The following is a 24,689-nucleotide window of genomic DNA, read 5'->3' as shown; positions in this document are numbered from 1 at the left end:
AAATTTTTTTAAGAAAACAGATTTTTCCCCTTAATTTCTTTTTCAGATTGTTCATTGATAGGGTACAGAAATATAACAGATTTTTTTATATTCATCTTTTATAAATTTGCTGAACAGGATTAGCTTTATCAGTAATTTTTGTGGATTCTTTAGGGTTTTCTATCTGTAAGATCATAGCACATGCAAATACAGTTTTACTTCTTCCTTTCCAACCTTTTATTTTTCTATTTATTTATTCATTTAAGTTTTTATTGGTTAATTTTGAGAGAGAGAGAGAGCACAAGTGGAGGAGGGACAGAGAGAGAGAATTCCAAGCAGAACCCAATGCAGGGCTCCAACTCATGTACCGTGAGATTATGACCTGAGCTGAGGGCAGATGCTTAACTGACTGAGCCACCCAGGCGCCCTGTATTTCATTTTCTTGCCTAACCTCCCTGGGCAGAATCTCCAGGACAACGCTGAATAGCGGTGGTGAAAGCAGGCATCCTGGTCTTGTTCCTGATCTTAGTGAGAAAGCTTTCAGTTTTTTACCAGCATGATGCTTGCTCTGGGTTTTCACAGACATCAGGTTGAGAATGTTTCCTTCTCTTGTTGATTTGTTTATGGTTTTTATCATGAAAGGGTGCTGAATTTTGTGAATGCTTCTTCTGTATCTATTAAGAATGCCACATGGTTCCCCCCACCCCCACTATCCTATTAACATGTTGTATTATATCAATCCGTTCCCATGCCCTGAACAACAAACCATGCATCCCGGGGATCAGCTCCACTAGGTTTCAATGTATGAATCTTTCTAGGAATGGGCAGATTTGGCTTGCTAATGTCTTGTTGAGGATCTTTACGTGATAGTCATAAGGGATGTTGGTCTGTAGATTTCTTTTCTCTGGATGTCTTTGTCTGGTTTTGTTATCACGGTAAGACTAGCTTCATAAAGTGAGTTTGGAAGCGTTTCCTTCTTCTTCATTTTAGAAGAGGTTGTGAAGGATTGGTGTTAATTCTTCAGATATTTGGGATGACTCACCAGTGAAGCCATCTGGCCCTTGGCTTTTCTTTGTTGGAAGTTTTTCAGAGTATGAATTCAATCTCTTTGCTTGCTATAGGTCTTGCCAAGTGTTCTATTTCCTCTCCCATCAGTTTTGGTGATTTGTGTCTTTCTAGGATGATGTCCATATCATCAGGGAGATCTTCTTTTGTTGGCATAAGATTTGTTCAGAATATTCCCTAGTAATTTTTTTTTCCCCTGTCAGGTTGACTGATGTCTCTTCTTCCATTCCTGATTTTAGTCCCTTGAATCCTTTCTCCTTTTTCCTTGTTGATCTACCTAACGTTTTGTTAACGTTGTCGATCCTTTCCAAAAACCGACTTTTGGCTTCATCGATTTCCCTTTATTATTTTTCTCTTCTCTGCACAAATTTTCTTTTTACAATTTCCTGTGATTCTATGATTCTTTCCAAATAAAGAGTACAAAAAAATGTACCGTGAACAATTTATGTGCTGGGGATACAGCACGGATAGGACAAGAATGTACAGCTATGTGTGTGTGGGGGGGGAAGACAGATAATAAACGAATAACCAAGATCATTTCTTCATGTGAGAAGCGCCCTGAAGAAAATGAAAGAAGACGATGTGACAGAGACAGGCGGGGAAGACTGGGGTGGCGTGAGACAAGACTCCTCCATATTGTAGTCAGGGAAGGGCTTGCTGAGAAAGTGGTATTTGGGCTGAAATTCAAATGAGGAGAGAGGAGGTGGCCACAGGACACTCTGGAGGAGGGATGTTCTGGGCAGGGCCCAGAGGTGAGATGAGCAGCAAACGTCCAAGGAGCAGAAGGAAGGCTCCAAGGCTCCTGGAGCATGGTGCCTGAGGGCACAGAGCATGAGATGTTATTTCTAACTATACCTGGAAGTCACAGCCAGGGTTTGAAGCAGGGGAGGGTGCAAGCTGACATTTGTAAAAGATCTCTTTGGATGCAGAGTGGAAAATGGAGCAGATGGGGCCGGAAGAGAAGACAATGAGACAGAGGCCACTGGACAGTGCCGGTGACAGGGAGCAGCACACTCAGTGGACTTGGGGGCCACCAGTGGACTCGGGATGAGGGTGGCAGACCCGGGCTCTATGTCGTTGGGGGAATCAACAGGACTTGCTGGTGCCCTGGAGGGTGGCAGGAAGGGGTTGGGGCAGTCAAGGGAGACTTCAGGGTGGGCTTAGCAGCAGAGCAGATGGCAGTGCCATTTAACGAGGACAGGAGTGTTGTAGGCGGGGGAGACGTGGGTCGTGCGCGGGGAATGAAAACGTAGGTGTCAGATCTCTGAAGTCTGGGATGCCCAGTAGGCATCTGAGAAGGACGCCAAGCAGGAAGTTGGCATTTAAATCAGGAATTCAGGGAAGCAGTCTGGCCCTGGCATATCCATCTAGAATCATCTTGAAGCCATGGGCCCGGGCAAAGCCAGTGAGAGAGACGGCGAGGGCACAGAGGGGAGCTGGGTTTGCACTGAGCGTGGGGCTGAGACACATTCTCAGAGAAAGCAGGTAAGTTGCTTAAGTCAAAACCAGAATGTGGGTCCCTAGAACTGAAGATTTCAAAGCTCCTGTTTCTTATTTTCTTTTCTTTAAATGGGAATGATATCTATTCTTAGTGGTATTAACACTATCACTGATAATAACAAAGACAACAAGAGCTGATGTTCTGGAGCCCTGAGGAAGAGCCAGGCATGGTGCTAAGCTTTTTATAGTTACATTTGATCCCTACAACGTCATAAGGTAAGTTCTATGTTTATGCCCATTTTACAGATGGGGACACAAGTAGAGGTTAGGTGGGTTGCTCCTGCTCATGAGGCTGTAAAGGGGAAGCTTCAAACACAGGCTTTTCTGCTTTGTGAGCTCGTGTACTTGCTCAGTTTAAATAAGATTCTATGTATGACAGTCCGTGCCTGGCACTAGGTAAGAACGGAATGTGTGGTAGCTGTTTTGTCTTCAATACATTTTGTAATTCGTTCTTTGGAATAGAGAAAACAGGTGCTCAGCAGGTGATTTAAAAGGTGCCAACGAGGCCCCCAGGGAAGTCCTCCTATCACCTCTGTGCCTTGTCCACCTGGTTCTATGGCCCAGAGGCACAGTCTGTCCCCATTTTCTCAGGCCCCTCCCAGAGGCGACACACAGCATAGTAAAGCTGACGCTGTCCTGCAGCCTGCCTCAGCTTAGCTCCGGCTCCGTGCCCAGCTTGCAGGCGGAAGGAGGAGAAAATGCGACTGCCCTTCCTCTCTCCCTTCCTTCCTTCCTCCTTCCTCTCCGCCTCCCTTCCTTCCTCCCTCCCTCCTTTCTCCCTCCTTCTTCTTTCCTTCCTCCTTCCTTCCTCTCTCCTTCCTTCTTCCCTTCTTTCCTCCCTACTTCCTCCTTCCTTCCTTCCTTCCTTCTCTCCTTTCTCCCCTCTTTCCTCCCTCCCCTCCTTCCTTTTTTGACTATTAGATATTTAAAGGACAGAACACTCAGGGCACTTGGGTGGCTCAGTCAGTTGAGCATCCAACTCCTGATTTTGGCTCACGTCATGATCCCAGGGTCGTAGGATTGAGCTCCACACTGGGTTCCTCACTCAATGTGGAGCCTGCTTAAGATTCTCTCTCTTTCTCCTCTCTCTCTCTCTTCTCTCTTTCTCTCCCTCCCTCTGCCCCTCCCCTGCTTATGAATGTGCCTGCTCTCTCTCTCAAAATAAATAAACAAATAAGTAAAGGACAGGAATGTGCAATATTTGTTGGGTGTGTACTTGCTGTTTGTTGAGAAGTAGGATTCGGGGGCAGGGGTGCTGTGGGCATGGGCCCTGGGCCAGGTTGCAGGATGTGAATGTGGCCTCACTACCTTCTGGCAGTGGGACCTTGACCAAGTCAATATTCTTCTCCAAGCCTCTATTTCTTCATCGAGAAAATGAGGGCATTGACCTCAATGACCCCAGAGGTTCTATGTTTGGTGGCAAATGTGGCAAACTGCAATGAATTAAAGGAGGTGACTCGGCCCCTCTTTGCCCCTTCTCCCCGGAGAATAAGCCCAGGGATCTGGGAATGAGCTGGGGGACCGCTGGGGGCCCTCACCCACACCTTTCCCTCAGGCTCCTCCCACTTGGCCCGAATGAATGACAGTGGACGACTACGTTCTTCCCCTCCCCCCCACCTGCATCACAGACTTATTGTGGGCAGAGAAAGTGCATCACAATACAAGACCAAAGCTCACTCCACTTACAGTCAAGTTCCTATTGACCAGGTGGCCCAGGTCCCCGGGCGTGTCCGTGTTCCGGATATCCACATCATGGGGTGACACGTAAAGCTTTGTGTCGTTCTGGTCAAAGAACTCCACTTCTGTGAGACCCACCCAGGACGTGTGGCCCCAGTTGGACAGGATTTCCATGGTCACGTAGATGGCATCTTTGATCTCTCCGCCTCTTGTTCTCGGTTTGTCCTTAACAAAGACAAGAATAATGCCAAAGGATCAAAACACGACAGGCTGGATTCAGCTTACCACTAAAAAAGTGGTTTAGCCACCCAGTGCCTCAGTGTCCCCATCCATACAATGGGGATAAGAAGACCACCCGTTACAGTTATTACAAAGATTAAATGAGCTCATATTTGAAAAGCATTTAAAACAGTTACTGTGAATCCTGGCAGTTGGTATTTCCCGTAAGAGTTTGCAAGTAACAAAAAATGTTTAAAAGGCATCAGATTGTGCCTCAAGATGCTCTTTTTTTCCTCATTACCAAGGGTTCATGGCCTAAAGGCTGAGTTGGGGAAGGTGTTAGGGGCTAACTTGTGTCCCCCATAAAATTCAGATGTGAAGGCCCTAACCCCAGTACCTCAGAATACGACTGTATTTGGAGACATGACCTTTCAAGGGAAATTCAGTTGAAATGAGGCCATGAGGGTGGGCCCAAATGCAGTGTGACCATGTCCTTATAAGAAGGGGCAATCTGGGGGCACCTGGGCAGCTCCGTTGGTGGAGCTCCCAACTCTTGATCTCAGCTCAGGTCAAGATCTCATGGTTCATGAGTTCGAGCCCCGTGTGAGGCTTTGCACTGATGGCGCGGAGCCTGCTTAGAATTTTCTCTCCCTCTACACCACTCACGCTCTCTTTCTCACTCTCAAAATAAGTAAACTTAAAAAGTTAAAAAAAAAAAAAAGGGTAAATCTGCACTGGAAAGACACTGGAAATACTCATGCACACAGAAAAGACTGTGGGAGACACGCAGAGGACAGCCACCGCCAAGGCAGGAGAAGCAGCCTCTCGGGACCCCAGACCTGCCCACACCTTGACCTTGGACTTCAGCCCACAGAACTTGAGAGAATGCATCTCCTTTGTCTAGGCCCCCACCTCGTCTGTGGCGCGGCTGGCGGCGGAGCAGATGAATCCAGTCCATAACACAGGACGTCAGACACGTCACCTGACATCCCTCAGCCTGGCTGGGAAACGTAGATGACACCATCTCTCTGACAATCCTGTCACGGAGACTGAGTGAGATATGAACACTGGGGAAGCCCTTGTCATGGGTCCTGGCCCCCGCATGCGCTCCCTACGTGTCCACTTCCTCCCACTTCTTCCCTTCACTGATTTCAGCGCTGCCTCCATCAAGGGCAGGCTGTTGGGTCCCGGGGCCTCGTGAACACGCTGTGGAATGGCTTCCCGAGGCCCCTTCGGGCCCCGACTGCAGTGCGGGTCGCCACGGAACAGTCCCTCCTAAAATGGTGCACTCCCTGCGTGCACACGGCCTCTGCTAATTAACACTGGTAATCTGCAATGCTGCTCTGAGCAGGGAGCTGAGCAAATCAACAGCAACTGTTACCTACTTATTTTTTTAATTAATAGCCAGCGAGACGGGCCATCGCTCTCGGCGTGTGCTTGGACAAGCCTTGATTGCCGCGCTATGGGGACAGGCACGGGGAGGGAGGGAGGTCAGCTCCCTGCTCCCAGAAGGAACGCAGGGCCCACAGTCCCTCTGCCGCCCTGGGCCTGAGTCCCAGACTAGCAGGACAGTGAACAACCCACCCGGGGCCTCGATCAAGCAGGGGGAGGGTGGGGGGTGGTTAGGAAGTTAATGAGCTTGAGCTTGTGAGGGGTGCCCCACCGTCGGGGGGCGGGGCAGGAGGTGTGGACAAGCGGCATGGTTCACCTCGGCTGCTGGCAGCGCCGGGAGGTCCAGATGGGGGGCGAGCTGGCTCGCAGATGGGCCGCCGGATCCCACAGCCCGTGCAGTCTAAAACGCGTGAGGTCCTGTGGCGGGGCTTCTAAATGAAGGAGCTGGAGGGTCTGTTCACCAAGGAAGGGTCACAGCTTGCCAGTGACTCGAGTCAATGGCCACCCCAGCTCCTGCTTGATTGAGGGTCTCATGGGGGTCTAAGCTGCTGGCCGGGCAGCTCATGGTCAACAGCATCCCCTGGCCCCCTCTCTCATGTCTTTTCTCAGCTATGGCGATGGTCCTAGAGGGGGATGGACCCCTTCTCACCCCAAGGGGGAACATGACTGGTCCAGTGAAATAGTGTGGCCTGTCCCCTGAGTCACTGGGAGGTGGGGGGGACGGGGGCAGCTCTGTGATGGGCACAGGACCCCATCTCAGTTCTGTGCATGCTCTTCTCTCCTGACTGTGGGGCCCAAGGCAATGAGGGCACAGAGGGGAGCTACCCTAGCTTTTGAGGAGACCCTGGGAGACAGCAGAGCTGGGCCTGGTGCTGCGGGGGGTGGGGGGGGGAGCGGGGGACAGAGCTCAAGGAAGCAGCTGGCATTGCGGAGACACAGCGTGAGCTGCTGGGTCAAGCCCCACCTGCTCTCCACTGTGGCATTTATGACAACCAACAGTCTATCATGTCCTTCCCTTGGTTGTAGAAGTCTGTTTGCCTGGAGTCTCTGTTTCCTGTAAGAAGACGACCAACCCAGGCTCTTTTTCATGTGGCGGGAGCTTTATCACACTTAGATCTTCATGGCCGAGAAAGCTACTGTTCCTTGTGGACGGTGGCGGGGGACAAGGTTTGACTCTTCTAGATTTTTCTAGATGCCACATTTTCAACTGATACGATACTTGCTGGCTCCTCTTGCCTTGTGCCAGGCATCGAGGTGCCCGCCTTCACAAAACATTCTGTCCTCACAGCAGCCCATGCCGTGGGGCTACCCAAGGTCACTACCCAGGGTCAGAGAGCTTAAGCAGCTTGCCTCAGGTCACGTGCCCTCCAGAGGATGGTGCCAGACGGACAGCCAGATTCTGGTCTAGGCTGGGGGGAGGGGGTGTCTAGGCTGGGGCGGGCGGCGGGGGATCTTTCTGCTGTCACAGGAATTTGACGTGTGGCTCTGGGAGGGCTTTGGGTGAAGTCCTCATCTGCCAATCGTAGGAATGGTGACCACTGTGCTAAATAATTACAAGAGAGGCTTGGGCGAGGGGTGGGGACGTATGTGCCAGTCACACACCTTCTGATACAAAAGAAACGAGAAGCCCAATTGCCCTGATGCCACCTCGGCCTTTTGACTCACATCTCTGCTGCGTGGACATGTCACACGGCCACAGCTCCGCACGGTCACCACAAACGTTCTGGACTCAGTGGAGATGAACATCACCTTGCGCAGTTAACTTACTATACCCTTAACGTTTTCATTCTGCATAATTTCCATAACGATAATTCCCCTCCTTTTACACCACTGCACTGTGCGGATGCATCCGACTTTCCTGATTAACTCCGTTATCATGAGACATTTACGTTATTTCTGGTTCTTTTTCCCCCTCATTCTTCCCTATTTCTAATCATTCTGCAACCGACATCTCTGTGCCTATAGCTTTTTCTCGCCATGGGGTGGTTTCCTGAGGGGCTGGGGAAGTGGGGCAGCTGGGCTCGGACGACAGAAGTATTTCTAAGGCTCTTCCTAAGCCCGGCCTTCTGTGCTTTTCAGGAGAGTTCCACCTGTTTCTTTTTTTTTTTTTTCTAAAATTTTTTAAGGGTTTTCTTTCTTTTTGAGAGAGAGAGGGAAACAGAGTTCTAGCAAGGGAGGGGCAGAGAGAGAAGGAGACACAGAATCCGAAGCAGGCTCCAGGCTCTGAGCTGTCAGCACAGAGCCTAATGCAGGGCTTGAACCCATGAACTGTGAGATCATGACCTGAACCAAAGTCAGATGCTTAACCGACTGAGCCACCCGGGTGCCCCAAGTTCCACCCATTTCTACTGCTGCCCGCAGGATAAGCCTGCTGCAACCCTGCAAGTCCTGGAGCCTGTCATCAAAAATAATCTGCAAACTCAGATACCAAAGCGGACATCCAGGTTGCTCGAATCCGCATTTCTTTTTTTTTTATGTTTATTTTATTTTTGAGAGAGAGAGAGAGAGAGATCGCAAATGGGGGAGGGGCAGAGAGGGAGGGAGACACAGAATCCGAAGCAGGCTCCAGGCTCTGAGCTGTCAGCATAGAGCTGGATGCAGGCCTCTAACTCATGAACTGTGAGATCATGACCTGAGCCGAAATCAGACACTTAACCCACCAACCCCCCAGATGCCCCCGAATCTGCATTTCTGGATCACCGGTGACATTGGACATGTTCCTGTGGGTTACGTGCTATTTATAGCCTCTTGTGTGGACAGGCTTCTCTCTGCTGCCACCTTTAGCGCTGTCACATGTGCATCTGGGTGCTGGGCAGGAGGGGGGTGGAGACTCGGGCAGAGAGAGGTCAAGTTTACCCCTGTGGCAGCCACCCCCACCGCACAGAGATGATAGCACTGCGGGGCCCTTCCTCCCTGCCCTTTCGGGCGAGATGCTACATGCATCTGGAAGGCCCCGGAAGCCGAGCGTCTCACCTCTGGGCCTGGCACTGGCTCCTCTGTCGGTGACACAGCCCTGCTGAGATGGGCAGAGTCGCTTTCGATGGCCTGGAGGACTTTCAGAAGCCTCTGCTGCTGTCTGTAATGTGATGTGGTTTTAGCAAGGGGTCGTAACAGACGGGATGCAACAGAGAGCGTGCCCGTCGGGGCCCCGCACTGGCTTCTCTGCTGCAGGAGCAGCCGCGTCTGAGAAGAGACGACCCGCCCCGCACCCAGGCTGCATCCCCGCTTTATACTGACTGCACGATCCGTGATAAAGAGCCAAGTAGAGGGAGTTGGGGCGAGGCGGCCCGCCAACTCTCCCCGCTGACTGGTAACTGGGCAGGGGCCGACGCCGGGCATGAGCAAAGGACAGCAGGCAGGTGGGATGCAGCCCGCAGCCTGGTTTCACTGGTCAGAATGAATGGTTTCTACCTTTTGACGGGTTGTTAAGACAAACAAACAAAAAGTGAAAAGCCCTATTCACCTCGGTATTTGCCATCTGGCCCTTCACTGAGCACGTCTGCCACGCCCGATCTCGGCACCCCTTGTGTCCGGGGGCGCGGGCGTGCCCATGTGGTTTGCAGAGGCACCCCACGCATGCTGCTTAGGCTGCATAACCCTCAAGGCCCGGGAGCACCAAGGAGCGTGAGGATGAAGAAACGCCTGGCGGGGCGTGTGCGGCCGATGGAAAGCGCCCGCAGGCACCAGCCTGTTGGGGGTGCAGAGGGACCAGGGAGCACCTGCTGTGGCCACAGACACTCACGGCTACAGCTGCCAGGCTGTGGGGTCTGCAGCCGCTTACGGGGATGGCTGAACTGCCGAGTCAGAGTTTTTCTGCCAATCAGAGGAAGGACACACCTGGGGGGGCGGACGCACACCTGGAGGGTGCACAGATTCCTTGTGTGTGCAGGGGAGGAAAAGCCCCCACCCCTCTCCGGGCTGTTGCAGCCCCGGGCGGGGGCCCCAGCTTAGTGACCAGCGTGCCGGCTGGATTTCAGCCCCTCTGGCCCCCTAGACAGGCGGTGCGTGAAGCCCGGCACCCCAGGCCCCCAGGGGAGTGTGATTGTGTGCTGATGCTTGAAACTAAAACCTCAGCCTGGGGCGTCTTTCCGAAGACCCATTTCGCCTGAAGACTAGAGGGAAGATTTTTGGCTGTGACAACACAGCCTGATGGTTCCAACAGCTGATACGACAGGTTGATGGAACAGAATGCTGCACCTGGACACATCCAACACAGAACGGGTTCAAGGGACACGGCTGGGGGCCACTCTGACCCTCCACCCTGCCAGGCCAGAACCGTCTGCTCCGTGGGAGACCTCGGGGGAGGCCTCTGAGGAGGATCAACAGGGCTGGACCGAATCGAACGGGCGAAGACACATTTGCTGGAAAGACATCAAGTCAGTTCCGCGCTTTAGGGCTGGAGGGTGAGGGAGGATGCAGTGTCAGGGGGCCATGTTGCGTGGTCTGGAATAATGTAGGGGGAGCAAAGAAAAACCTCAGCTCACAAGATCCTCATGGCCGCACTGCAATGGGGTTCTTGGGGTTTGAAGCCGACTTGGTACGCACCTGCCCCCCAGAAGGCCAATTCTGTCGATGGCCTCGCTGACAGCGCTGGCTCCCCCTACTGTCCTGGTCGGCTCCTGTGGGCTGGTCCGGCTGGTCCCACTGGCCACCTCGGGAGCTGGAAGGGACTGAGGAGGAAGAGGCTTATTAGACAGGAGGAGGGAGCAGGGATGAGAATAGCAACCGCCTTTTCCCGAGGCTGATTAGACCCAGCACCCCCCACCCCCACCCCAACCTCCACCCTCTGCCACGATCTTTGCAAAGAGACCCAGACTTCCGTTTCTTATGATCCGGGAGGTCCCAGGAAGCAATCTCTCCAATCAGCTATCGAAAAAAAGTCTCCTCTCAAAAATCTTTCCCCATTTCAACCTGTACCCCTTCTCTGTTTGCCTCAAAGTAACCAGACTCCATGGAGAATTCCAGTAACATCCTTAGGGCCCTTTCATTTTTAATCCTCCTCTTACAGTTATCATCTAAAGTAGACACAGTCTCTCTCTACCCGCGAGGGATTTTAGCCATTGGCGGCTCCATGGGTCGGTGGCGGCGGTGGGGAGGGTGGGAGGAGGGGCCAGGTCACCCAGAAAGCCTGGGCCGTGTGGTGGGCAGTGCCGCAGACCAGTCAGAAATGTCAGCTAGCAACGGTTCAGGATGACCGGGAAATAAGAGGCCGCGCAGGAGGGACACAAAGAAAACCACACGGGTGCTCCGGGGTGCTGCCCTGCCTACCACCCTCTCCCATGGGTGCTCTCTCCTCCCCTCCCTGCCTCACTGTCCACCCCCTACCCTCTTGTGTCCCCCCACCCACTCCCCATCAGGCTTCCCTATTCCCGCTCCTGGGTCAGGCTGGGCTCATTTCCATTCGGGGCACCCCCTGTTCCTTCCACCTGGAATGCTGTTCCCTGTTGTTGGCTCATGCCCTAAGAGACAGGGCTCAGCTCAAACAGGGACCCTCCCAGGGGCCTCCTTGGACCCCCGTTTCAGAGGCAACCACCATCTATAGTCTCTTTCTGCTGTCTCGCTCTGGAATTGTGTTTATTGATGGCTTTACTTGATGGCTGTCTGCACGCTCCATGAGGCCAGGGGCTAACCTGATCTATAGTCTGAGCACTATCTACCAAAGACGTTTCTGGGTGTTCCATTAATTCACATGTCCCCCTTGGGTCTACTTGCTGGGGCCATCTTTGCTGAGATGGGCCTAACTGACCTAGTCGACACGGACATTATTTATTTATTCAGGATACTGGGATCTGGTTTTGCGTTGTCTGGCCGGGAAACTGAAACGTAACAAGGAACTAGAGTCCCCAGGCCCGGGTGATTCCAGCTTCCGCTCGCAACCTGGGGCAAGCTGCGCCAGCCCGGGTCTCCCCCGATCTGTGAAATGGGCAGAAGGACAGCAGACTCAGGGAGCACAGTGAGGGTCTGGTGGGACCATGTGGGGAAAGCCCCACGGAGGCCACCGGGTGCCGTGAGGCACAGTGGGCATCGGGCCGTGTAGCGCTCAGGCCTTCACCAACCTCGGGGCTCTCTTCCTTCCCCTTCAGGAGACCGGTCCACGGTTTTGTCGGTGGTCCCTCCGTGTCCTGGAACGAGGTAATCACACGATCTGAGGTCACAATAAAGCCCGTCACTGTTGACTCTTCACCAACAGAGGAGAGCACAGAGGCACTGGGGCGGTCTCGAGATCCTAGAGACACAAATGTCAGGGGCAGGGCGCCCTGGGTGGCTCAATCGGTTTTGATTTCAGCTCAGGTCATGATCTCCCTGGTCATGAAATCGAGCCCCGTGTTGGGGCTCTGCACTGACGGCGCAGAGCCTACTTGGGATTTTCTTCCTCCCTCCCTGCTCTGCTCGTGCTCTCTCTCTCTCTCACATACACAAAATAAAAAAATAAACTTAAAAAGAAAACAACAGGGGCAAAGGACTGAGCTTGAGAAAGATGGACCACAGGTGCTGCTGGATGAATGCCCCAAAGGGCAGCCTGTAACAGTGCCTGGGGAGAGACTGCTGGTGTGGACGGGGACCCAGGCCTGCGGGCAGGCACACCTCAGTGCCTTCCGAAAACGTGACCTGGGTCTCTGGGTGCCATCAGTCACACCTAGGAAATGGGGCGAAACCAGGCCTGCCTGTTTCTGGCCTGCTGGGGGTACTGGGGGGACAGGCTTGGGCAGGTGAGCCGATTTCTCTGCTTCTGAGAAAGGATGTGTCCCCTGGGGCGTGTCCACAACCTCCCACTCTGGAAGGGTCCCGACCCCACCCTGCCATGTAGCCTCCCGCTTCCTGCTCAAAGCTGAAGGCAGTGGGCCCAGACCCAAACCCTTGCAGGACCATGGCAATTTCCGGAACAGGTGCAGCGGGCTGGAGCGGGAGCACAGGAGGTGCTGCAGGCGACGGAGGCCCGAGGGGCTCTCGCTCTGGGGAAGGAGGTTTTTCTGGAGAAGCCAGGCCACCAGTTTGCAGCCCTGGGCTGAGGTTTCCAGGGCTTACAGACAGGCCAGCAAGGATTGGAGGCAAAGCTGGCCTTCACCTTTGGATTTCGGAAGTAAACAAAAAAATGCAAGGAAGGTGAAGACGTGGGAACTTTGGCAGGTCAGGGAGCGGCCGTGTATCAAGCGGCGGGCAAGTGACTAGTCTGAGGCCAGGGATGCTTACAGCGTCTCTCTCCTCACCGTGAGCTCTTGGTGAATGCTGCTCAGATGCCTGAGTAGCCAGGTCCCTGAGTAGCCTCCCCTGTGGTCCTTCCCCTGTGCCCCGGGACAGAACGCACCTGCAGCGGGCCAGTGGGGCCCCCCCCTTTTCTGCTGAGGAGCACCCTCTGCAGGGCCTCGTTCTCCACCTGGATGGCCCTGAGCACGGCCGACGCGTCTTCCTCTCGGTCCTCAGCCTCGTGCACGGGTTTTCGGGTGGCTGATAGGGGTCTCTCTCTCCGGCTTCCGGGTCCTGAGGGCGGGAAACGGGGTGCTCCTTGTTACTGCATCCTCGGAGTGCAGCTCAAAAATCTCTTAGACCCAAATTGAGGTGCATTCTACCAAACAACTGGCCTGTATGCTCCAAAAATGTCAAGGTCATGAAAGACAAAGGAAGCCTGGAGAGCTGCTCAGATTAAAGGAGACGAGCAGACTTGGTGACAGAAGGCAGTGGTGATCCTGGCACTGGATCCTGGGTGGGAAAACACTGCCGTGAAGGGCATTATTGCAGCAAAAGGGGAGAAATCCCTGTAGTTTGCGGTGTAGGTGACAATATTATGCTAATGCTAACTATTCGGAATTACCTGCGTGTGCTGTGCTGATGTACACTGAATGCCCCTAGTCTGGGAAGATACCCACTGCGGTGATCAGGGGTGAAGGGGAGTGATGTCTGCAACTTAATCTGAGATGATTAAAAAGCACACGCACACACACACACACACACACACACACACACACACAGTACAGATATAAATCAACCAGGACAAGAGGCGCCTGGGTGGCTCGTAGGAAGAATCTATGACTCTTGAGTAGCTGGTCGAGAGTCCAAGCCCCACGTTGGGCCTAGAGCTTACTAAAAAAAAAAAATCAAACCAATCAATAGCTTATTCAGTTAACTGGGACAAAATGTTAACAACCGGTGAGTCGGGTTGGAGGATACACGGAGTGTTATTTGTACATCCCTGCAACTTTAAGAGTGAAATCGCACCTAAAAAGTTGTAAAAAAAAAAAAAAAAAAGCTAACCCTCTCACAAAGCACCTATACGGAGTAACATATGCTATCATGGAGATAGACGAGCATCTGGGAGTATTTTGCTTTATTTTGTCTTGGTTTCCCACGGGTAACAAGACTTGCCAAGAATTTATGTCTCAATGGAAGAAAAACATATTGCAAAGATGGGGTCCATTCAAGAAGTGCCGAGGAAAGGACACTCAGTGTCATACTGCGTAAAGTGATGTGCAAACAGCACCCCATAGGACTGGATGGAGAAAATAATTTCTGGGAGACCCATCCAACAGAGGACTACGGGGCGTAAAAAGAAATACATACTAAGCTATCTACAGATGGAATGGGATGATGGCCTGATCCTGCTTCCTAATCATCTGGGCAGTGACTGGGGATGTAGGCAAAATGACATCGGCCATCAATTCATGATGGCCAAGGTCAGGGAATGGGCACAATGGAGCCCCTATCACATCTTGGCCACCTATATGTGGATTCTTTCAATATTAAAAAAAAAATCTCCATTTAAAAACAGAACTCAAGGGGCGCCTGGATGGTTCAGTCAGTTAAGCGTCCGACTTCGGCTCAGGTCATGATCTCACAGTTCGTGGGTTCGAGCCCCGCATCGGGCTCTGTGCTGATGGCTAGCTCAGAGCCTGGAGCCTGCTTCAGATTCTGTGTCTCCCTCTCTCTCTGATCCTCCCCTGCTCATGCTGTCTCTCTCTGTCTCTCAAAAAAAAAAACAACAACAAAACAAAAAGCATCAAAACAGAACTCAAGATGTTTCTATTGGAATGCTTAAAGAGGCTTTGACCTATTGAATTTCAGCCCCTTGGCAAATATTTATGGAGCGCTGATGTGCCAGGCTCTGTCCCTGGCCATGGGGACGCAGCAGTGATCAGACAGACCAAGAACCTAGCCCTTGTACAGTAAGACAATAAGCCGGGGAATGATAAACAACCCGAGGTGTTAGATGGCAGATGTTATGGAAAAACAGGCAGAGCAGAAGGGAGCGGGGCTGGAGGCGGTGCTGAGGCCCGAGCACCCGGGAGGTGAGCTCTGAGTGCCCGGGGGCGGCCGGGGAAACAGGCTCAGGAGGCCTAAGTGGGGTGGGAGGGCCAGCTCACTCAGGGCATGGGGAGCCACTGCAGGCTCTAGGGCAAGGGAGTGCTTGCTCTGAGGTGCTCAGTGGGGGACAGACTGAATGAAGGGAGCTGGAGGGTGACACCAGGGAGACCAGGCAGTGGCAGCGGAGTAACACAGACTGTGCTCAGTTCCTGTGTGTATGCTGAAGGCAGGGCCCGCGGCGTTTCTGCACAGGTTGGATGTGGCTGGGTGAGAGGAAGGGGGAGCTGGGAGGGCTGTAGGTGGAGCAGGGGCTCAGGCTCAAACAGACAGGGTCCAAGATGTGATTCTGGCATCCAAGGGAGCCGTTGGGTTGCGCAAACAAACGTTGAGTCTGAGTTTGGGAGAAGGTCTACGCTGGAGGCGTGAATTCAACAGAAGCAACTGGATCGCATCATTTAGCAGTAATGTCAAAGGTAACAAAGTGGGGGGCACCTGGGAGGCTCAGTCGGTTAAGCGTCCAGTTTCAGCTCAGGTCATGATCTCACAGTTCGTGGGTTCGAGCCCCACGTTGGGCTCTGTGCTGACAGCTCAGAGCCTGGAGCCTGTCTTCAGATTCTGTGTCTCCCTCTCTCTCTGACCCTCCCCTCCTCGCACTGTCTCTCTCAAAAATAAATAAAAAACATTTTTAAAAAAGGTAACAATGGGAATTCACAGGTGTGACCTCCTGGGATATATAAAATGGCATCCATCCACCTTCACGACCTCAGGAAGCCATCCATGCAGAGCACTGGCGCTGCCCATTGGAGCGCTTGACTCTTCTGCAGTGTTGTGTGAGGAGTGCGGTGTGTCTGAAGTGACATCCGGAATGCACTGGGAGGAGACGAACAGAAACCCGGCAGCTACATATCACTTTCAACCAGGCACCCAGGGAGTGGCCGTGAATTTGAAGGCCCCGGGTCAGGGCCCACAGCCCAGCTCCAGCCAGCACATGCCATAAAGGGCTACACTCTTTTCTTTTTTTAATTTTTTAAATGGTTACTTATTTTTGAGACAGAGAGCGAGTGGGGGAGGGGCAGAGAGAGAAAGACACAGAATCCAAAACAGGCTCCAGGCTCTGAGCTGTCAGCACAGAGCCCGACACGGGGCTCGAACCCATAGCCTGGAAGATCATGACCTGAGCCGAAGTCCGACACTTAACTGATTGGGCCACCCAGGCGCCCCAACGTAGGTAAGTCTACGCTCTTAGTGTTGCCTTTTTTCCCCCCAAGAAAAGCTTAAATCAGAAATCTACGTGAAATCCCCTGATTTTACTTGTTCATGACTAGCCTGGTTTTTAAGAAACCTCATGAAGGCCAACAGAGCCCAAGGGGCTGGCCTATCCCAGGGCCACGACACGTCCAAGCTGCTCTCCCAGGAGGGTCAAGGGCACCCAAAGGAAGCTCGCATGGCTGCGGATGGCCATCCTGGGCGATAAACAGCAAGTGGGGCACGGGTCATTTTCTAACTCTGATGTACTCTCTTTTGTCATGGCCCCAACGCCGCTCCTCATTGGGGACAGGAAGGTAAGGACGGGCTGGAAAAGTGACCTGGGGTTCTGCTCACCCTGGGCAAGGTTGCTTTATCGCCGACCCAAACACTGAGCAGAAAGAATGTGAGGGCTGGAAGCAGCTAGAGCTTAACCTGCTGATGGGGGTGGGGACCCTTGCTAGGGGCATGGAAATGTCCCCTGGGGGGAGGCAGGGAGCCACGCGGGGCTCAGGGCCTGGAAGTGGCTGGGGGGCCAGGACTTGGTCATGAGCTACACTGAAGCCAGACCTGAAAAATCCACACGCTCACCCCAAGGGAGGCTAGAGCGGAAACGGGTTCCCAGCAAGGCACACGTATGAATTGCACGGGCTCTCAACCTTCACGAGAAATAGAATGTTGCGCTGCTCTGGCAGAACCTGCAGAGTCGTGGGGCAGAGACAGACGTGAATCGCGCAGGTGCGCACCAGACCAACTGGCAGGTGGGGATGCGTGGGGGTAAAACAAAGCAAGGGTCAAGGCTGGAGAGGATGGAGAGGTGGACACTATCTGAGACCCTTGGTGAGGGAAGGCCGCATCTGAGTGGACACCTGACGGCAGTGAGCCCCGTGAGTCCCCATACGGCGGGCGGTGTGTGTATGGGGGGGTGGGGGGTTCCTGGGCCAGGGAACAGCAGGTGCCAAGGCCCTGGGGTGGGCGGGGCTTGGGGGCTGGGTCCTCCTGCAACCCCGAGGCCAAGTCAGCCCCACAGGCCTCAAGCTACAACCCTGGCGACTGGCATGATTTTTGTCAAAGGAACGAATGGAAAATCATTTCGACCCCAGACCCTGTCAGTCTCGGTGTTTGTGAACAGCACCAAAGCACATTGTTAGCTCCATCATCTGCACTACGGCAGAGCTAGAAAATCCAAGGCCCCTTCAGATCCTCTAGATGATTCTATAAATAAGGGACTGAGGTCTATAAAAAGAGACAAGTGTGCCCAGGCTCTGACAGCGGGGTGTGAACCCCTGCGTTGGTGGAAGGCTCGGGCAGCGCCAAGAGCACAGCATAAGCTCCTTCTCCATTTCCTGCTTGGAGCGCTTATAACATCGGTCCACAAGGAGCCGTGTGGTGACCCCTCCCTTGATCCGGTCTTTATGTGCACAGGTGGCCCGTCCTCTCGTGCCTCAGTGGTCTGGGGCTGGGGGGAACGGTGCTCCCGAGACAACCCTCGGACCTCGGTCGCTGCACCCCTGTGCTCGCCTCTTCTTGGATGTCAAGGGAGGCGTGTTCTTCCGGGGGGACTCGGTTCTGTCTACACAGTCTCTTCTGCCCCAAGCGGACTTCACCGGGGAGGGAAGTCTCCTTGGGCAACGGGATCATCTCCAGCTGCCTGTGCCCTCTGAGTCCTATTATGCTGAGGAGACGCTTTGAAAAATCAAATCACCCTTTCCCCGAGCGAAGGACGATCCTGCAGCTCCATTAGCAGAGCTGTCCCCACCCGTGGTTGCTGAGAGGCGTTGGCACACGGGGCTGGCGTCCCCCCCGAACCCCATTTCTGCCGGCCAGCTTGTGTTTACGGTGCGTTTCCCCACAACCTGTGAGGTGACCACCTTCTAACTCGTTCTGATGCTCGCTCATTGCTCACTTGGGTGAGCCAGCTCCGCACCAGCCCGAGCCCCGCAGGGGGGTGGATTTATTTTCGTCACACACCTAGCGAATGGCAGATTTATTCACATGACAAATCTGTGCCACCAGCAAGAGGCACACTGCACATTTTAATTTATCCCACACGCTGCTCTTTCCTGGTGGGAAACCGTCCCTCTTCCGGTCACTTCGCTTTCTCTTCTCTTCACCAAAGTTGGCCTCTTCTCTCTCTTACAGAGAAAGATAGAGCATCAACAACCTGGGAGCTTTACCATGAATACAGCGCATGTCACAAAAGACGGCGGGATGCGGGACTCCCCGGCCAGGTGACTTTTCCCTTCTGCCAGCTGGGACCCCAAAACACCCAAATTCAGAGTCTCTGCAAAATCACCGCTTACCACGTGCGTGGGGCCTTTGCGGTCACCTGGGAATCTGCTGAAGGACAGATACAGTCTGAGAATAACACGGGTCTTTCATAAAGATCGTGAGCCGCAGCCCACGGGCCACAGCTGGCTGCTGAGTGTTGTGTGACTTTAACTATTTTTTTTTTATTGGGAGTAGATGATGATTTTTTTTAGAGGAAATCCACCTGAAAATGGGAAATCCTGGAGTTTCTTGGAAAATTATAGGATCCCGGGGGTGCCTGGGTGGCTCAGTCGGTTAAGCATCCGACTTGGTTTTGGTTCAGGTCATGATCTCATGGTTTGTGGGTTCAAGTCCTGTGTCTGACTCAGCACAGATGGCTACAGAGGCTGCTTGGGATTCTCTGCCTCCCTCTCTCTCCCCCTCCCCCACTCACTGTCTCTCTCTCTCTCTCTCTCTCTCTCTCTAAATAAATAAATAAATAAATAAATAAATATAAACAAACATTTAAAAAATCATATGATCCAGTAACTTCCGACCAGATGGCATTCCCATGTGGTGACTGTATGCTGGAGTTGGGTCGTGGGGCCCCCTTAGACAGGTCACAACCCCTCAGGGTTCCACAGGGCACCTCCACTCCCTATGGTCACATGACTATCAGCTTGGAAACTGCACTTGTGAGGCAAAAGGTCCAGGGGAACAGCTGACTCAGCCCTGTTCTGTCCTGAGACCCCCACACTCACCCCTAAAATCCTGAGATGCAGGGGCACCCAGGTGGCTCGGTCTGTTAAGCGTTGGACTTTGGCTGAGGTCATGGTCTCAGAGTTCATGAGTTCGAGCCCCATATCAGACTCTCTGCTGTCCATGCAGAGCCCACTTTGGACCCTCTGTCTCCCTCTCTCTCCATCCCTCCCCTGTGCTCTCTCCTTCTCTCTCTCTCTCAAACATAGCAAATAAACATGAAAAAAAAATTGAACAAAATAAAATCCTGAGATGCCCGCACTCACCTCTAAACTCCAACTGGCAGGTGGGAAGGGGGCCATACCGAGCACAATGGTCTACACCCGAGTACTCAACCCTTCCTGCAGCTCACAACCTCGCAGCCTCACCAGGCCACGAGGCCCGTGGTGTCAGAGGCTGTGACCAGTGTCCACAAACTCCTCCCCGGCCGACCCCCATGCAGCCTCATCCACCAAGGGAGGGAGTCGATTTCTCTAGCTGGGCTCAGCTCGGAGACTTCCTGTGGCCAACAGGCCACTGGACAGTCACGACCAAGTATAGTCTTTAAAAACCAGTTACAGGGGTGCCTGGGTGACTCAGTCGGTTAAGCGTCTGACTTCGGCTCAGGTTATGATCTCACAGTTTGTGGGTTCTAGCCCCGCATCAGGCTCTGTGCTGACAGCTCAGAGCCTGGAGCCTGCTTCGGATTCTGTGTCTCCCTCTCTCTCTCCCCCTCCCCCACCCATGCTCTGTCTCTGTCTCTCAAAAATAAATAAATGGTAAACAAATTAAAAAATAAAGCACTTACACAATGGGGTGTGTCCTCTTGCTTCCCCAATGCCACTGGGCACTGGCTAATGAGACCACGTGCAACAGACACGGGCATCCCTGCTGAGGTCCTAGGGTTAAGTGGCCTGCCAGCCATGTGAGGGACTCACTGTCTGAGACCACCCAGCTCAGCAGTCCACCCTGGAGCCACCCAGCCCACCTGCAGACTCCTGAACAAAAATGGGTTGTTGTTTCAGGCCACCGCATTTTTGCGGGCAGTTTGTTAAGTGGCTATGAGTAGCTGATACACATGGCCTGTGTTCCTCCGTCTGGAAAGCATTTCTGGGCCTCTCTGTGGGCAGGTGCTGTCTGGAACTTGAACCCACATCATCTGACCAGTGTCTCTTTTTTCAGCCCCGGGAATGCACGTGAATTTTGAGGCAGGCAATCAGGACTCCCCATGACACCCAGGCTATGTGACTCTCCTCTGTCCTCCTAGGGAAGACGCCCTTGGACCCACATCCTGCCCCTGGAGCATCTGGTGCTTAATTTGTACATGAAATGAACAGCAGTTTGCTCTTGCCTTCCCTGCTGCAGGACCACCATCACAGGGCCCATGTTTTCCTTTGGGGAAACCAGCCCTTCGCCTTTCTTCTCAGACTACAGAGTTTAGACAGATCCGACCCTGCTCCTCGCCCAGCCTTTCCCTGAGCACGGAGATTGGGGATCCATTCAGGGGAGAGCTGGTTCTTGGGCTCTGCTGGAATTATTAGCAAAGGAGCAGTCCCTTTCTCTAGGGCTGTTGGGCCAGTAGAGAGCCTAGAGGCAATGGCAGGTGTGTGAGGGGGGTTGTGTGGGGAGCCCTCGGTGGGCCATGCTTGAGACTAGAGATGTCGTTCTCAAAGTGTGATATCCGGCTTGGTAATATCAGCATCATCGGAATCTGTTACGGGATCAAATTAAAAGCTGAGGCTGGGGCCCAACGGTCTGTGTTTTCATTTTCTTGGCAAAGAATTCTAATGCACCTTCCAAGTTTGAGACCCGCTGGACTGGAGGAGAGAAGAGCTAAGTGATGATGAAACAGCTTCCTGGTGATGTCATCTGGGCACCTAGATCCCACCATGCCTAAAGCCACATCTACAGTCCTGGACTCTGCAGGTCTGTGAGCAATACATTTTCCTTTGTTGCGTTAGCCAGTTTGGATTTCTGTCCCTTGCTATTAGTAATGAACACGGACTAACTATAAGACTCTGGACTTGGGCAGCATGGTCTTTCTGCTGCTGGCGCCTGAAAGAGATGCTAAGTGCCGGGCTGTCAGGGTCTCTAGTCCATCACGCTGAGGGTGTTACCTTATTTCTATGGTCAGCAGCTTGTCTGGGAAAAGTGGTTCAGACATATCACTTCCCTAGAGCATTCTGACAACTTGGACAGGAAACTTTCTACATTCAAGACTAATGCTCTTTCCCCCTCAATAAGCCAACAGGTCTCTGAAAGTCTCATGGAAGACTCCTGGGTAGAGACGGGAGGGACACGAGACATGAGGCCCCTTCATTAGACCAGGACAGTTCCAGTGACAGAGAGCAATGAAGTTCTCCGGCATTTTATGCACATGTAATCGACACAAATTCAATCTTATGACCTTGGCCAAAAGAAAAGGGGCAATGAGAGAAACAACGCTATAGAGTGCAGGCAATGGGTGGTGCTTCTGGTAGTGTTAATCCAGACCAACTCCTTCTTAGAGCACAACTGGAAAAGCTGGCTCAGGTGTCAGACAAATCTGATTGAAAAAAAGATATTTGTTTGAAGGCATGGAGAATGAACAGGGATGTGAAGGATTACAGGGCCAAAAGTAGGCCGGAGAAGGAAACTCAGAGAGGTGAACCCATGAGGAGCGGTTGGTTCTGAGCCGAGCGGCTGCAAAGCTGGGAGGCAGATCGGAGCTGGTGACAGACTCGGGGTCACAGCCTGAGAGTCAGGGTGACCCAGCAAGAGCCAGGATCGAAGGGCACAGAGAGGTTAGCAGCATGGGGAGTCCGGATTACTACTGTGTGAAATTACAAATAATAGTGATAATAATGGCGATGCCGTCATCTAGTGAGGTTTAAAATCTAGAGAGAATTAAAAAGCATGACAATAATAGCATTTAAGTTGGGAGGGAAATAAATAGAGTTACAGAGTTGCAAGGTCCTTTCACTGAATGAGAAGTGGTAAACTTGCTAATTTAAAGTAGACTCAGATAAGTCAGGAGTGCATGTTGCAATCTTGGGTAATGACTGAAAGAATAATAAAAGAATGTATAACTAACAAGCTAATAGAGAGAGAAAGGAGGAATAACAAAGTAATCAGTTCAAAGAGGGCAAGAAAGGAGAGAGAGAGGAACATAAAACAGGCAGAACCAATAAAAAGCAAACAATACAATAGTAGATTTAAACTCAAGTATATCAGCAATTACATTAAATGTAAATGGATTAAATGTGCCCATTAAAACACGTAGATTGTTAGAGGATAAAAATAAAACCCAATTACAGGCTGCTTATGAGAGACAAACTTCAACGTAAGGAAGGAGAGAGTTTCAAAGCAAAGGAGGAAAAGAAGACACACCAGGTAAACACTGACCAAAAGAAAGTTGGGTTTTAGGCCAAAGAGGATCACTAGATTGAAAAGGGGACAATGCGGTGACAAAAGGTTCCATTCACCAGGGAGATATGAAGAGGCTGATTTGTGCATGGCCCTCAAAAGAGAGCCTCCCACAAATATAAGGCATATAAGCAGTCCAGATTTTGCCTGGAGAGGGTGAGCTGATTTGATTTCACCGTCTTGTCACAAAGTATCTGGTTCCTTGTGCCTCTGGGGCTGTGCACACCCAGCACCCCAGCACAACACCAGCATCTAAAAACACACATTTTTGGGGCACCTGGGTGACTCGGCTGGTTAAACATCTGACTTGGGCTCAGGTCTTGATCTCACTGTTTGTGGGTTTGAGCCCCGCGTCGGGCTCTGTGCTGACAGCTCGGAGCCTGGAGCCTGCTTCAGATTCTGTGTCTCCCTCTCTCTCTGCTCCTCTTGCATTACTCTCCATCTCTTTCTCTCTCTCTCTCAAAAATAAACAAACATTTAAAGAAAAATTTAAATCAATCCATCAATAAAAGATAAATAACACACATTTTCACTGCAACCCGCATCCTAAACAGAGCCAACGGCCTCATTTGGGGCTCAGCCAAGAGGCTGGGGTTGTCCCCACCCTGGAGGGGAGCTGACGCTCTGGGGCTGTCTACAGAGACACACGGCCATGCTGCCCCCCATCATCAGTCTGAGGGATTTCCAAGGGTTTCATTGGCCACCTGCACTTCTGACCTCCAGGGCCTACTCCCTGTGTGAAAAGTGGCTCCAGTGCGAGGGTGGGGACAACGCGATGATTTTCAACTTTCCTTCCTTCAGATTTGGCCTGTGTAGGGGCCAGATATATTTGACAGGCTGAGCTCCAAACCTGCTCAAAATGAAGATTCCATCACCTCAGACAGTGTCCTCTTCCGGGGAGCCGATGGGACAAACTGCTCTAAGAACCAAGTACCAGGGACAGCGGGTGATCTGACTTTGATCAGATGGACCCAGTGACGTGCCTTTTTTATATGAATGATGCTTCTTTGCCGCGGTGGCCAGGAAGCTCCGAGTCACAACTGTAACCTCCTCGCGTGACCATTTGCTCCCTGACCCCCGGCTTCATCGTGTTTTCTCTCCTTTTCTCCTCCCCCCTCACTTCCTTACATATTTGTTAGGTCTCATGCCACAGGCTACACGTAGTTTGTTAAAATACGCCAGAGCTTTCTGGAGAATGGCCGGCCATGGGTTAATTAATTAAGCTCTACTCCTCAAAATGTTGTCCCTGAAGGTCTGTGTTATGGGTTGAACTGAGTCCCCGGGAAGGATGCTGAAGCCCTAACCCCCAGACCCTTGGCAACATGAGCTTCCTTGGAAATGGGATATTTGCAGATAACTGGGTTAAAAGGAGGTCGCGAGGGTGGGCCTTCACCCAGTCTGACTGGAGTCCTTACAGCAAGGGGAAGACCGGACACGGAGACAGATGCGCACGCAGCAAAGGGCCACATGAACGGTGGCGTTAGGTCGCCCGGGACAAGGGACTACCAGGACCTAGGAGGGGGGCCTGGGACAGAGTCTGCCCTCGAGCCTCCAGAAGGAACACGGCCCTGCTGATACCTCAGTCTTGCACTCTGGGTTCCAGAACCGTGAGGCAGTACATTTCTGCTGCTTGACTCCATCAGACTGAGGTATTTTGTTAAGGAAGCAGCCTCAGGAAACAAATGCACTATTAGTTGATGCATGATTCTCCTGTGACTCAGGTCTGTGATTTTAGGCTCGTTTTCGGTTAGGACCAGCCTGATGCGGGTGTGTTGTAAGCACATCACGTTTTCGTTGGCAGGCGAGGGGCCGTGCTGTGGAGCCGTTAAGGAAACAGACTCTCAGGCCAGGTTTTCAAACACTGGGTTCGGCCCTCACTGACTGTGTGACTTTAGACAGATTCCTCAACCTCTCTGTGCCTT

General features: G+C 52.4%; 1 protein-coding gene across 2 annotated transcripts in view; it reads right to left on the bottom strand.

Annotated features, from left to right (window-relative positions):
• KIAA0556 (KIAA0556 ortholog) overlaps window positions 1–24,689 on the bottom strand; it is a 184,340-nt gene that overhangs the window by 54,599 nt on the left and 105,052 nt on the right. For both annotated transcript variants that reach the window (XM_029946662.1, XM_029946663.1), the window contains 5 exons: window positions 13,139–13,311; window positions 11,889–11,954; window positions 10,378–10,502; window positions 8,806–8,908; window positions 4,231–4,446 (listed from right to left, as the gene is read on the bottom strand). In XM_029946662.1, the coding sequence (XP_029802522.1) occupies window positions 4,231–4,446; window positions 8,806–8,908; window positions 10,378–10,502; window positions 11,889–11,954; window positions 13,139–13,311 (683 nt within the window). The remainder of the gene's footprint in view (window positions 1–4,230; window positions 4,447–8,805; window positions 8,909–10,377; window positions 10,503–11,888; window positions 11,955–13,138; window positions 13,312–24,689) is intronic.

The sequence above is a fragment of the Suricata suricatta genome, chromosome 8 (genome assembly GCF_006229205.1).
Source record: "Suricata suricatta isolate VVHF042 chromosome 8, meerkat_22Aug2017_6uvM2_HiC, whole genome shotgun sequence".
NCBI lineage: Eukaryota > Metazoa > Chordata > Mammalia > Carnivora > Herpestidae > Suricata > Suricata suricatta.
The sequence above is the reverse complement of the archived record's forward strand: the minus strand, read 5'-3'. Positions and strand labels throughout refer to the sequence as shown.